This window comes from Pteronotus mesoamericanus, unplaced genomic scaffold, assembly GCF_021234165.1.
Source record: "Pteronotus mesoamericanus isolate MK-2021 breed Mesoamerican mustached bat unplaced genomic scaffold, CSHL_Meso_final contig_49, whole genome shotgun sequence".
NCBI classification, from domain to species: Eukaryota; Metazoa; Chordata; class Mammalia; order Chiroptera; family Mormoopidae; genus Pteronotus; species Pteronotus mesoamericanus.
Window position 1 is genome coordinate 50,986 of NW_026555182.1, and position 14,523 is coordinate 65,508.

Sequence of the window (14,523 nt, forward strand, 5' to 3'; positions counted from 1 at the left end):
TTTAGAGGCTACTAGTGAAAGAAAAGCAGATAAAGAGTGGAGACATGAAGAGGAAAGAGGAAACTATTTTTGAGAGTTCAAAAGGCATGAGAAAGCCAGAAAGAAGACAGGATTGTTAGTGAAGATCATAAAGCTGCAACGAGAAAAGAATGCTGTTAACTGTCCAGAAGGTTGGCAGTGAAAACGAGCCCGATATTTGGGAAGAGGGTTGGTTGAGTGAGCCAGACAATGAGCAGTGGCCCAAAGAAGAGTAATTTTAGAAGGGCAAGTACAGAGGTTCTGGATGGGGGTATTAGCTCAAGGGCTTAACCTGAGGGGCCTAATATGGCTTAAATCCAAAAGGCCCTGCATCCAGAGACAGGGTGCTGGCCATACTGCTCTCTTGGGTAGGGAATGACAGGCAGGGCCAAGAGACAGGCTGGGCAGCCTGAGGAAAGGAGCACCTGGGAAGACAATAAAAGAATTCCAGCCATACCATATTCAATTATTTCTTTCAACAACCATTTATTGAGCACGTACGTTACACCAGGTATACCAGGTAATACACCAGGTATTAACATTACAGTGAGAGAAAGCCAAAGCATAAATTGCCCTGTAACTCAAAGATGCTGATGTTCTGTGGCTGAGACAGATATAGAAAAGTCTCTGGGTGTTTTAGCATTGATGTGTGCCAAAGAAACACAATAAGGAGGTCTGTATACATTCTATTTAATACAGGGTCTACTTTGCTCCAGGAAGTAAGGAAGAGAGGCTTCATGCTGAGGTCTCGGGGTTTGGTTTAATCTGGATAAACTCATAAATCCATCAGATAGTTATTTTTTGTATATTGTCCCTTTTCCCATTTTATAATGAGACAAGTATTTTTCAGAGTCTATATTTATATCATTTCAGTACCATTTGAACATATAACATGCCCTATTAGAAAAAAATAAGTACATTAAAAGCAATACACCTGCCTAGGGAGCACATCCTAAGGTCCTATAGGGCCTACATGGCCTCAACCTCTGGAGCACAGTGTGGCTAAAACCATTTGTGCTTCCCTAATACTGGTAAATCAGTTCTGAAAACTGTTTAAATAGTATTTACCTTGGAATGATTTTTTTTAACAGTTTGTATGTAATTTTTAACCTAACCTCTTTTCTGATTACACAGGTAAGACATACTCATTGTAGAAAAGTTGGGGGGAAAGTATAAAGAATATTTTTAAATGCCACCTTAAAATAGCATTTGTGACTTGGGGAATATCTATATATCCATATTATATCTATATATATATTAGAGAATATATAAATATATATTTGTTGATATGCAATAATCATCTTATGATTATAAACCTATAAATATATATCTATAATAGCTTATATTATATATCAATAAATGTGTTATATTACATATTAACAAATATACTTATATGTATAAAATTAAATATTCTCATTTATATATTATAAATATACAAATAAGGACTGTGATATGTCCGAGTTCACACAGGGTATTTCATATATATAACATATAAACTCTTGTACTTCTTCAACCAAAGGCTACTCTAAACGACCAGCCAACCCCATGCATTTATCTGGTGGACTGAAAGTGGCATACAAGTACTAGGAGTTGACTCTAACAAGAAGTGTGAACTAGGCAAAGTTTGTTTTTAGGTACTCATCCCATCTCCGCTTAATGTTGGGCAAATGATTATGTGGCCCCCATTGTTTCCACCTCATGATGTTACCTCCTGTATATTCTTCTCTCCTGAGTGTGGGTGAGACCTATGACTTGCTTTTAGTCAACAGAATATGGCAAGGGTGATGACTGTCACTCTCACAATTAAGTCAAATTACATAAGGCTCCATTATTGTAGACGGAAGCGAGCAAGTTCCCTGATGGCCCTGAAGAAGCAGACAACCATGCTATGAACAAGCCTATGGAGAGAACCAAGTGGTAGTGAACTGAAGCTGCAGATAGACTGCAGACATCCAAAGAAGTGAATTCTGACAATACCCTGAATGGGGCTGGAAGCTGATTCTTTCCCAGTCAAACCTTCAGATGAAAACACAGCCTATCTGACACCCTGATTGCAGTCTTGTGCAACTGAGCAGAGAATCCAGCTACACCATGCCAAGACCCCTGACTCATGGCAACTGTAAGCTAATAAATGCGTATGTTGTTTTGAGCTGCTGAACTTATGGTAGTTTGTCACACAGAGATAGAAAACTGACACACCAGCCCCCACCAGTCCTGCACTTTTTAGCACCATAGCCCATGTAGGCATTTCCCTTCTCCAATAATATTTATGTCAGCATGGAAATGAGGAATTTTTTGTGTCTATTTCCTAATTAATTCCCACCTGGTGTATCACACCAGACTGGCCTGAAATGCACCATGCATATTACTCTCTGGCTGAATTTTTGTTTTTACCATTCTTTCCAACCTATACTCACAGTCCTCCCACTTTGTGCCTCATCCATCTCATCCATGAAACCTTCTGAACTTCTAGACAACTGGACCATTGCTTCCATTGCACTTTTTGTTTGCTTCAGTTGTTTGTCCCTGATTCATATACTGCTGTGTGGCCTCTTCTGAAACCTTATTTTTCTGAAAATATTATTTAATGTTTGCACATATCTATAATATATAACACAAAGAACATATGAAAATTACTTAAAGATAAACATATTAATAAAATTATAAACTCATTGAATCTCAGGATTCCACATTGTGCATAGCATCCTGCTAGGAATACATACCTCCACATTTAAAAATTGTGTTACATAAAATAGTTAGCCAGTTGTGGTAACCAACCACGTGTTGAGCCTCTCCTTAGAGCCACACCTGAGAACATCCCTCATTGTTGCCATAATCTGGCTGAGCTGCACTTCCGTTTACTGAAAAGTGTGAAGTAGATGGCTGCTGTAATCATCTCAAGGATTAAATGGTGATAATGCGGGTGCCTGGCACTTCATAGGTGCTCAATAAATGTGAGTTGAGTCAGAATCTTGGTTGGCAAACCTTCCATGTGCAAAGGCTGCACAAGTGCAAGAGTGTGTGGATTTATCACAGGAAAACCAATACTTCAAAGAGCTCAGTGAAAATGAAGAAGCGCACACAAAGGGCCAGTTTAGGTAACTGTGTTTATGTTTTAGTTTCCTTTAAAAGTACATATATGTGGAATGCAAGGCCAGCAACTGACTTATAAATACCGATCAAAAGTAGTGGGGGGAGCTAAAGGAATGCGAGTAGGTCTTGACAGGAATGAAGTTTGCTGCTTGTAAAGTGCTTTGGTCTTAGCCACTAGCAGAATTGATCGATTGCAGTTAGCAAAGCATTTTCTGTGCAGCCAGTCCAAGCATCTGCTTCTGTACTTCTGTAAAACTGTAGCTCAGATTCATCCTACCTTTTGAATGAATCAACACCTTTGAAGAGCAAGAGAAACTCTATCCAACCACCCTAAGTATCGTAAGACCTCCCAAGGCCTTTAAAGAAGGGTCCTTAATATTTCCACTTACTCCTGCCTGTGTTCAAACTTCAACTCCCAGGGTTCGCCCAAATCCCTCCCATTGCTCTGTCATCTAATAAATATGCAAACATCACATAATTGCCAGCCAATGGCGTGGGTTCTGGTCACATGGTGCCGGTGGTAGGTGAGCGAACAGAAGTTGTGTGTCTGTGAACGGAGACAGTTCTCAGTCTGGGGCGAGCGGTTGAGTGAGCTTGGACGGATGCTTGGGCAGTAGTCTGCGGCAGCGGTGGCGGCGGCGGCGGCGGCAGTAGTGGTGGCAGAAGAGAGGAAGGGGAAGGGGCCCGTGGGCTACACACGCTCATACTTTCAAGTTCCCTTATAGGGAGAGGAGGTGGGGCTGCAGAAAAAGGAGGCCAGGAGCAGTTTCATCCGCCCAGTCCCGTCTCTCTCTCCTCTGGCTCCCTGCGCCGTGGTTCTGCTAGAGTTGAGGGTTTGGGTGGCAGTGCGCAGCAGTGAGGGCAAGAGGGCCAGGAGAGCGGGTAGCGGAGCCAGGGGTAAGGGGGAAGATGCCCATCCTGCTGTTCCTCATAGACACGTCCGCCTCTATGAACCAGCGCACTGACCTGGGCACCTCCTATTTGGACATTGCTAAAGGCGCTGTGGAGTTATTCTTGAAGGTAAAAAGAGGGGAGGGGAGAGATGGGAAGAGCTCCTAAGGGGGTGGTGGTGGATTTAGGTGCTTCTGTAACGTTTGTGTCGCCCCCTCCTCCCTCCTTCCCTTCGCGGCCCCCTCCGTCATCCCTCGTCCCGCAGCTGCGCGCCAGGGACCCAGCCAGCCGAGGAGACAGGTACATGCTGGTCACCTACGACGAACCCCCGTACTGCATCAAGGTAAAGGGGCCATCAAGGGGGTGGGGAGGCCCGGAATTGGGAGCCAGTCGGCTAAGGCGGCTTCCCCTTCTTGTCCCGAGCGGTCCTGCGTCTCCCAGAGGGGCGTGAGGGACGGGATGGCGCAGAGGGCTGGCGGAGCGGTGCGGTCGGTGGTTTCGAGTCTCTGCGCCGCCCAGGATCAGGGCAGCAGCAGCTCTGGGGAGAAAACACAGGAAAGCTTGGCCAGTGGCAGCGACGACCGCTGCGGCCTCTGAAGATGGCGGACATTTTGCTTTTGTATGAGCCAGAGAGGGAGACTGTGGGCGCTGCTGAGATGGAAAGGAGCGAGAAGAGGGAGGGGAAGAGACCCGCCCCTTCGGGGTACACCCGGCGCGGCAGCAGCCGAGGGGCAGGGCTAGCCTGCGACTCCGCCCTAGGTACTCCGACCCGTCGCGGGCTTCCCATTTGCCCCGGCTCCTCCTCTGACCCCTCCTTTCTCCCCCTTCCATCTCCTTGCTGCTTCTCCTCCCCCCCTTTCCTCCCACTTTGCCCGCCCCCTTCCTGCTGAGAGCGTGGCAGCGCCAGCCAACGGCCTTCAAAGATTAGACTACTGCTTTTGCACTTCTGTGGTCTTTAACCCACCCCCGCCCAATGGAAAATCTGTCCGCTGAGCAAGCCTCTCAACCCCGAGACCAGAGGAACTCTTTTTGTTTCTTCGGAATTGGTTCTGCTGTCGGTTACCTTAGCTACTGTTAGTGTTTCATTGGAAACAAGCCATGACAGAATTGGGCGAGGAGATGCCCAGTCGGAATCCACACGGGGTAGAGCTTTTTATAGGGACCTGGCCTACCTATTTACATCATAAATTAGGTTTGTGTTAGCCTTGCAGGGATTTATAGAGTGAAAAAGGAAGGAAAGAGAGAACTCGACTACACAAAGTTACAGTAATAAAATTGGACGATTTGATCCACAGGATTGTGACCTACAGGAGAAAGGCAGGGAGGACTTCACCTCCATGGGGAAGTTAATTATGTTACTAATGGAGAGGAGATAAAGAACTGGTTTGCCTGCAGTGACCAGAGGAAATAGAACTCAAACTATTAAATTAACCTGCATAAGAGTCCTGCCTGCATATTAAACACACTCTCTCTCTCTCTCTCTCTCTCTCTCTCTCTGTATATATGTGTGTGTGTATATATCTATAGATATATAGATATACCCATAATCCTTGAAGTCCTTTGCTAGAAACCCTCATCTCGTAATTATCTTAATAGTGCTGGGGAGAAGCCATCTGGATGTGTTGTAATTCCTGTCAGCCAAGTAAGGTATTTAAAAGAACCTACCAAACTGAATAATTGGTCAAAAAGTGTTCCTTCAGAAATAAAACCAGAGAGAAAAAGAATAGAGAAATAAGGGAGGCTTTAACTTTGTAACTTGCAGTTTGAACAATTTGATTACAAGGTTCCCCTTAAAACTTCTGGTTTTGATACTTCGTTTGCAGTTTTTAATTTGTCCACTTAAAAAGTGGAGCAAGTAGATATCTTTCAAAATGCCATAAACTTTTTTAAAATATCAGTTCCCCAAAAGGGTGTGACCATTTCTTCCACCTTCAAGAGCAGATGTTGGTACATCCTAAGTCTAAAAGTCTACACCCCTTGAGTACTAATACAGATAAGAGCCCACCATTTATAGTGTGGCCATTTAAAGTCCTCCTTAATTTGAAATAGTAAAAAGGATAAACTACAAAGCAGTATGCCTTTTATTTTCTTTAAAGGAATGATTTATTAAGCATTTTTCTGAATGCCAAGACCCCTAATTTACAAATGGGTTTTGAACAAACATAAACAAACTCATAGATAAAAACAACAGAAAAAAATTTAATAAAAATGGGTTTTAATCTATAAAAGTTTCATGGAAATATGTACAGAATTTTTGGAAAGGAAAAAAGAAAGTTTCATCCCCCCTATCAACCATTATTACATCTTTTTACCTAACTTTGTAATCACAGTGTACACATTACTTTGTGTTCTGCTTTTTCCACCTATAATGTCCCATCGATTTTTCTGGACTGCCACACAGTCCTTATACTTAAAATTTTTAGTAGTGATGTAATTTATCCATGGTACTTTAGAAGCTCAAGATAGTTCTATGAACAGAGGGGAAAACTTGAATATTGTTTTTTAGTGGAAATTTCATCTGTTACCTCTTCTTATTCTGCTATCTTGTACACTACAGTTTTTCCTAAAGTAAAAAAAAAAAATATATTCACAGTTGGGTTTAATCTTTTTTTCCTTATGTAGGCCAGGTATGGGAAAATACTTTCTATAATACCTTTAATTGCTAATCATGTTGTTTTCTTATTTAATCTTTATGCTTTTCTAAGGTTATTCAAATTTTTTATTTTAATCTTACATAATTGCATGTGCTAGGACATGGTTAATGATCTTAATGATGTTCTTGTCATGTTGCAATCTATACCTGAATTACTACTGATATGCCATAGTATGGGAGCATTTTCTTTTTCTGAATTTCTTTCAGCCACTCCCTTATGCCCACTCCAAACCCTCCCCTCAGCATGTGGTAACTATTTGTTCATTTGCTGTTAGGATCTAGCCATTTTGGAAGGTCTGAAATTTTAGAACAGCTGGTGAATTTTTCTCAAAATTTAGCCGAGTCTTTCACTTGCACATAGCTGGGAGCCATAAATGTCTGTTTTCTGTCACACTGATTATCAAATAGTTCTGTCTCTGATTGTCAGCAGACATCCTTGTTCCTACTTAAAACTTCACTCTTCATTAGCAGACTCAAGTCTTTTCAGCAAAGTGATGATTGTGTTTGATTTGTAGTTTATTTTTCTGCATAATAACGTAAGGTGTGTTTTTCAATTTCTCCATGATTGGAGGGACTTTGTTTATCTCTCCTCAAAATAACTGCTTATTTCTTGGGTGTTGGTTATATTCAACTCTAAACACTGCAAGGGAAAGATTTCTTTTCTACTAGACAATTCAATTTTATTGGTGTTATAACAGGAATAAGTCGTGCATTTGGTTGGGAGTTCCCCCCTCCCCCACTAATAGGCATGGAACTATTCCCAGTATATCCACTTACATGCTGACAATAAATCTTGTGAAAAGTTACTGTGACTGAAACTTTTCACTAATGTACACTGATGAATATGTGAATATACTATTTCACTTAATACTTAGTAACTTCTTACTGCACATCCCTTAGGACATGGATACGTTTAAAATTATCATACCTGTTACTTCTATTCGGTTTTGGATGGATGGAATTAAGTTTGATTTGGGGACCATATAAAAATTACATGAATTTCATGTATTTTGTGCTACATCTGCTTCGAGTATTGCTTTGCAGACAAGTTTTATATACATAGTGTCACAAGTGTTAACACTACATTTATACAATGGTATCTTTAGTGTACACTAAGATGGAACTCTAATATTTTAAAATTTCCATTATATTCTTATAAGACTAAAACATGGTTTTTTAAAGTGGGGGGGTGGTATACTAGTTCTTAATAGCTTTGTCTGTGGTTCTGCTATCTTGTACATTTTGTTTTGCTATAAATCAAAATTTTCTTTTATTCAGTGACTATCAGAGGTAAGCTTATCTCTACTACTAACTCTGAGTAAATTAAGGGCATCAAAAAGAAAGTGAGCCATGAGACTGTGGTATATAATAAAAAGATTCAAAGAGGTTTGATGTTTGAATTTACTTTCTTAAAATTAATTTTTTTATTGAAGGAAATGCTTTTCAAACATAAAACCAAGTCACTTTTCCTGAAATAGCTGAAACACATGTATACATAGTGGACAGAAGGTTGTTGTTTTTTAATAGAGTTGTTTCAAAGAAACATCTGAAGTCTGTAATTTGAAAAAGTGAAATTTTCCTTTGAGTGTTGCTTTTTCATGTTTGTAGCTAGCTTTGTTTACTGTTATCTGCATGCCTTTGTCAACATCTATCAGTAAAAGGTAACATTTTGGCTTACATATTCAGGAAGTAAACTTATGCTTTTTTTATTATCTGTGTTCCAAACATTTACTGGTATTTTAACTAAGGCATAACTTTTTCATATGCCCATGAATATATATTTTATGGGCCTTATTTGTAAAAGGAACGACTTTTAAGGGAGCCTTTTATTGTAGTTGGAAGCTAAGGAAGTGCTTTCAGGTAAAACAGTAGCAACATGGCCTGTGAGAGCAGCCTGAGACAATGGAAGGGGCACTTAAAACTCAAAATGCTACAAAGGTGATGCATTGACTTATGATGAATTGTTTCTTTCCTGATCTTGTTTCCTTTTCACCTTCCTCTCTGGCCATGTGAAGTATATGTTTACAGTTATTTTTAAATAAAAAAGGAGAGAAACAATGAAAAAATTGAAAGGCAACCTACTGAATGAGAGAAAATATTTACAAATCATATATCTCATAAGGGATTAATATCCAAAATATACAAAAGAACTCATAAGCCCTATAGGTAAAAACAAACAATCTGATTTAAAAAATGGGCAAAGGATCTGAATAGACATTTTTACATACGGATACCCAAAAGGTACATGAAAAGATGCTCAACATCACTAATCATCAGAAGGGTGCAAATCAAAAAACTACAATGAGATATCACCTCATATCTGTTAGAATGGTTACCATAAAAAAGATGAGATATGTTGGCAAAGATGTGAAGAAAAGGCGCCCTTGTGCAGTCTTGGTGGGAATATAAATTGGTTAAGCCACTATGAAAAACAATATGGAGCTTCCTTAAAAAATTAAAAATAGAACTACTATACAACCCAGGATCTTCACTTTTGGGTATTTATCTGAGGAAAATAAAAATACTAATTTGAAAGATATTTGTACCCCCATGTTCACTGCAGCATTAATTACAATAAACCATGATATGGAAACCATTCAAGTGTCTACTGATGGATAAATGGATAAAGAAAATTTGATTGTATTAAAGTTCCTCCATGTTTATGTCACTAGATTGATCATTTTTAAAATATAATAAAGTCAAATAAAAAGTCACTTCCCTACTAAAAATATTTCAGTGGCCTTCCATTATACTTCAGAATGAAATCCAAACTCCTTAACCTGGCCTTCTAGGTCTTCATGATCTTTTATCATACCTATCCAACAGTGTTTCCTCACTCTCTTCTCCTAGGCCTCAGGCTACAGCCACAATGAGATATTAGGCCATTTCTCTGATCTAACTCTGCCTCTTGCTTCTGTGCCATTTCCATGTTTTTTCCTCTACCTTGGACACACTGGTTGGCCTGACATGCCTCAACTCTTTATTTTACATTCTCAAAAGTCATCCTGCTTCTCTGCCCCACCCCTACTCCAAACAGTGTAAGAACTCCTATTGTGATTTCTTAACACTTTGTTCAGACCTTAACCGTAGCAGTTAGCATGTTATGTGGTGATAGTGTTCATGTTGGCCTCCCTGATATGAGCTCTTTAAGGACACATGTTTGAGCTTCTCTATATCTGACCCCAAGTACCAAAGGGAGTGCCTAGATTTTACTGGGTACTCAATAATTTGGGTGGGTGAGATTTCAAGTAATGGGTAAATGTGAAAGCTACCCAGCCCCCCTCCCATTTTCACTAGTCTTCTCCAGAGACTAGTGATCACCATTAACACCTTCATTTGTTTAATATTTTTTTACAGCTAGCATTTTCACTTAGGTTCAGGGTTATAATGTGGTAAAATAATATTTTTACAAGACCAATGTATATGTGCCCCCTTTCTTTTGTTTATTGAAGTATAACTTATATAGTAAAATACATTGATCTTAATGATGATGCATTTTTACATCTTTGTACATTCACAAAACCACCGCTCTAGGCCAAGATACAGACCATTTCCATCAACCCATAAAATGTCTCTTGCTTCTTTGGGCAATCCCTTTCTCCCGTACTGATAACCGTTGGTCTGACTTTTATCAGCAATGTAGCAATATGACCAAAACAGAGTTCTGGAAGGTAAGTCTAATAGTGGATTTCCACCACAGCAATGTAAGCATTCATTAACCATATGTTCGTTGAGCACCCTCTCCAGACCAGGCTTTATTATAGAGGCCTGAAGTGACACCAAGAAAGACCTGACCCAAGGAGAGATCAGAATAGTAAAGCAGTCATACTCATCAAGAGTCTTGAGAATAGTCATTGAAGAAAAGTGATGAGATGTGGATTAAGGTGGGGGAGATGTCAAGAATGGTGGACTTTATTAACCAACAGATTGGAAGTCGGGGAGGGAGGATGGGCAGGACCTAGTAAAAATTCAATGTAGTCAAAATTGTGATGAGGACTGGATCACAAAAGGGCTTTGAAATCTACAAGCTATAGTTCATACACCTCTCTTGGGTTAAAGTACTATGATGGATTTGAAGAGAAATAGAGCAAGCCTTGCTGTTTGTGTGCTTATTTGGTTATTACATAGACAAATATGTTGTGGTGAACTGGAGAGAGGGAAGAATGAAATGTGGAGGAGACTCAAAAGATGTAGTTGAAGTTGTCTAGTTTTGCATTAGTGCTGGCCACTTGAGAGCTTTTGGCCTTGAGTTTGGGATTAGGGTGGGAGGGGGATGGCAGAAGGGCAGGGCCACATTAAGGAAAGGGAAAATATTGTGCTTTTGTTTGCCTTTGGTTCAGGGAGATAATTAGAACTGCTCAGGAGACGGAGTTCTTCATTTCAGGTTGGCTAAACATTGCAGCTGTTCCACACCTCAGGGAGGAATGCATTTTCTAGAGAAGGGCAGGTTTGAGGGACCTTCTATATGGGAGAGGGGAACAGGGATGAAGAAGGGAACCCGCTAGTATAAGTCCTTAAATGAAAAACTCCTGGTAAACATGAATTCCAGTTCCCTTTCACTGGGAGTTTAAATGAGAGATACAGGCAGTCTTTCTGTGTCCATGTTGGAAGTTTGGAACACACTCTCTTCTGGATACAATATTCTAAATGGTGATTAGGTTCCCAGACCTTCCCCAGGAAACTTTTTTTAACACATAATGTTACTTAGCCATAGAACTATTGTGTTTGTTATTGTTTCTACTGGGAAATGGATTTGGGTTTCCAAGGTGATTTGTTAACACATGCTTCCCCCCTTCTTCGAAACTATAGTAGACTAGTATGAGGGATGGAGACATCATAAGGGCTCCATCAAAGATGGTGAAAGGTGAGGTGGCAGTGAGGTTAGGCATGGCTCTTCAAATCCACCAGTCATTTATTTTTTAGATTGGCTGCATTTACACTGTTCGGTACAGCATTCACTAGCCATGAGTGGTTATTGAGCCCTCAAAAATCAATTAGTCTGAATCAAGATATGCTGTAAGTGTAAATTAAACACTCAGTTTTGAAGACTTAGTACAAAAATATATAAAATATCTTTTTAACAATTTTTAAATTGATCACAAGTTTAATATTTTTACATTTTGGGTTAAATACAATATATTCTTAGTTTCACCTATTTCTTTCTATTTTTTATTGTAGCTACTTGAAAATATAAAATTACCTATGTGGCTTGCACTATATTTCTGTTAGATGTATCAGTCTATGATGAAGTTACTTCTGGAGGAGGATCTTTTCTCTCAAAGTTGTGTTTAAAATGAACAATGCCATACTGGACTCACTTGTGCATAAAAGATTATCATACAGTTCAGAGTTGATGGGTTAATAACCATTAGCCCTGGGGCAAAAATATAAAAGCAACTCCTCCTTGTTTTTATTGAAAGACAGTTTTGGTGCTTAGACTCTTGAATGTAGTTGGTGGTCCAACTGGTTGGGTTAGAATTTCTTTCCTGGGCTAAGTACTATAGAAAATATATGTGAACTCCTAATGTAACTACAGTAATTCAGAATTCTGTTTGTAATATGTGCTCACCAGTGGCATTAAATGTTTGATGATTTTAGTGTTATTAGAAATACATAGTGTATCCTTTTAGATTTATGTAGCTACTTGGCTCAAGAATTTCCAGGAACAGTATTCATCAAGAAAAGTAGGCTAAAGGATAAATTATCTAGCTTGGCATAATGTAAAACCTAAGAACAAAGGGGAATTTGTACACTGCTGTTATTGAAGGCTTTCTTGATGTTCCCTAGCAGAGCCCTTGTCTTATATCATGGGAATTCATCAGTAGCCTTAAAAGAAAGGGAGAGGTCCAGATCCACACAACAGGAGGTCTCCCAGGATTATTACTTTCTCTAAGCTTAGTTCTCTTAATGGCCATGTTATTTTTTTGTTACTGTAATGGCTCCCATTTAAGGAATAATACCAATGTTTAATTCTGAGGCTGGGTGAAAGTAGAGATGTGCTGATGAAGAGCACATATAGGAGGTGGGACCATTTTTTAGCCCTACTTTTGGGGCCTCTTAAGACCCATCCCATAGTCAAAGGTATTATCTGGCTTTTACAGATATGATTTGACTTATATATATCTCTTTGACATAATGAACAATAATATAATAGCTTCCCAATGATGGTAACAGCTGACATTTATTGAGTAATGTTTATATGCATGGAGCAATGTGCCAATGAATATAAAGTGCTTATTTCATTTACCTTCCCAACAAGCCTCAGTTTTAGGTACTATTATTATCCCTATTTAACAGATAAGGAAACTGGGGCCTGGAGAAGTTAACTAACACAGCTGAATAGTAGCCCAGGTCTGTCTCTATTTCAGAATCCTAAGTAATGAGCTGCTTCATTTTCCCCATCAATCATGATACAGCATTCCTTTTAATATCTTCTCACTGGTATTTTTCTATTTATGATATATGCCATGGAAACATTTTTTTTTAAAGACAGAATTGTCATGCTATTGTTTATAGTTGGTTTTGGTATTACAGTGCTTGGTATTGTAGCAAGCACACAATGAGTGAAAATTGTTGACACCAATGTTACCATTTTTATTATTCTCTGGCTACTTCTAGGTGAATATTATGGTGCATTTGTTTGTGAAACATGTTGGCCTTTGATGTCCCATAGTTATGCCCCTGCATAGGGACAGATGTGGAATTGTTGAGACTCTCAGCTGATGGAGCTTGACATAGTATGTATATTTTCGGGGTGGAGTTTGAGGACTGGTGGCCTAAGCTAATAGGCCCTATAGGAAGAGTGGTGGTGGGTTTGAAAAGCAACAGGGTGGTCTTTGGCTATCACACTGCCCTCCAGAAACTGATTTGCCATCTTCACTTTATCAATCCCTTGATAAATGTTCTTCTTGCAGGGAAAAGAAAGACATTCAATGTACTCCACAGTAACCATTGAGTTTCTCCTCATCTACAACCTGTGGGGGGAGCAGAAGTGGGTTTGTGAAAGGCCTGAAAGCAACATACCATATTTGTGGAGTTTTATGTAGCAGCCCGTGCCTCATATAATGGTGCAGTCTTCATTTCATCCATTCTCCTCAAGCCATGCCCCTGCCATAGCCAGATAGCTTTTTTTTTCCTTCATGCTTTATTGGTAAGGGGTGAATTTCAGAGAAGGAAGGGAGATGTTGCCAAATTAAACACTGGGGGGATTAACCTGAAAAAGTTATGTTAGACTTCTGTGTTGATGTGCCAGATGTTCGTAGAAAAAGAAGAGTTCTGTATCTCAAACCATATTCACCTGATTAGATTATTTGTTCTTGGCAGTTGCTCTTTCATTATTTATATCCTGCCCTGTAGGTTGAAATCAGTAAACTTAGTACCAAGAGCCAAACTCTGGACTTGAATGCCTTTGGACAAGACTTGAAACATTTATGTGTATGCAAGTAAGAAATAGTACTAGTGAAAAAAATATGATTTACTAAGGTTTTAGGATTTATTATATAGCTACTTGAGCCAATTTACTAATGCTTAATTCTCTTTGCCCTTGACTACATTTGAAACTCATAAGACTCCTCCCTTCCTTCCAGAAACTTATCACCTTCTCTATTTTGTTTCTCCACTCCTCTCTGATAAATCAATCCCTGTCTTCCAGATTCTTTCTCTTGTTGAATGCATCCTACCTCGTTTATATTTCAAATAGTCCTTCTCCACTGATGCCTCTCCATCTTCAGCTTCTCAGCCAGGCATCTCTAGCTAACTATAGAACATCTCCACCTGGCTATCTATTCTGCCATCAGCTTATACGCAGGTGACATGTCAAGACCTCCTATGGCTCTAGAGCCTATCCCCTCTCCCATATTCCCCATCTT

The 14,523-nt window shown here is 39.6% G+C and overlaps 1 protein-coding gene across 2 annotated transcripts in view; it reads left to right on the forward strand.

Moving 5' to 3' along the window:
• Positions 1-3,681: 3,681 nt before the first annotated feature.
• The window catches only part of LOC129074318 (integrator complex subunit 6-like), a 54,895-nt gene continuing 44,053 nt past the window's right edge, over positions 3,682-14,523 (forward strand). For both annotated transcript variants that reach the window (XM_054578096.1, XM_054578094.1), the window contains exons 1-2: positions 3,682-4,131; positions 4,268-4,345. In XM_054578096.1, the coding sequence (XP_054434071.1) occupies positions 4,021-4,131; positions 4,268-4,345 (189 nt within the window). In that variant the 5' untranslated portion in view covers positions 3,682-4,020. The remainder of the gene's footprint in view (positions 4,132-4,267; positions 4,346-14,523) is intronic.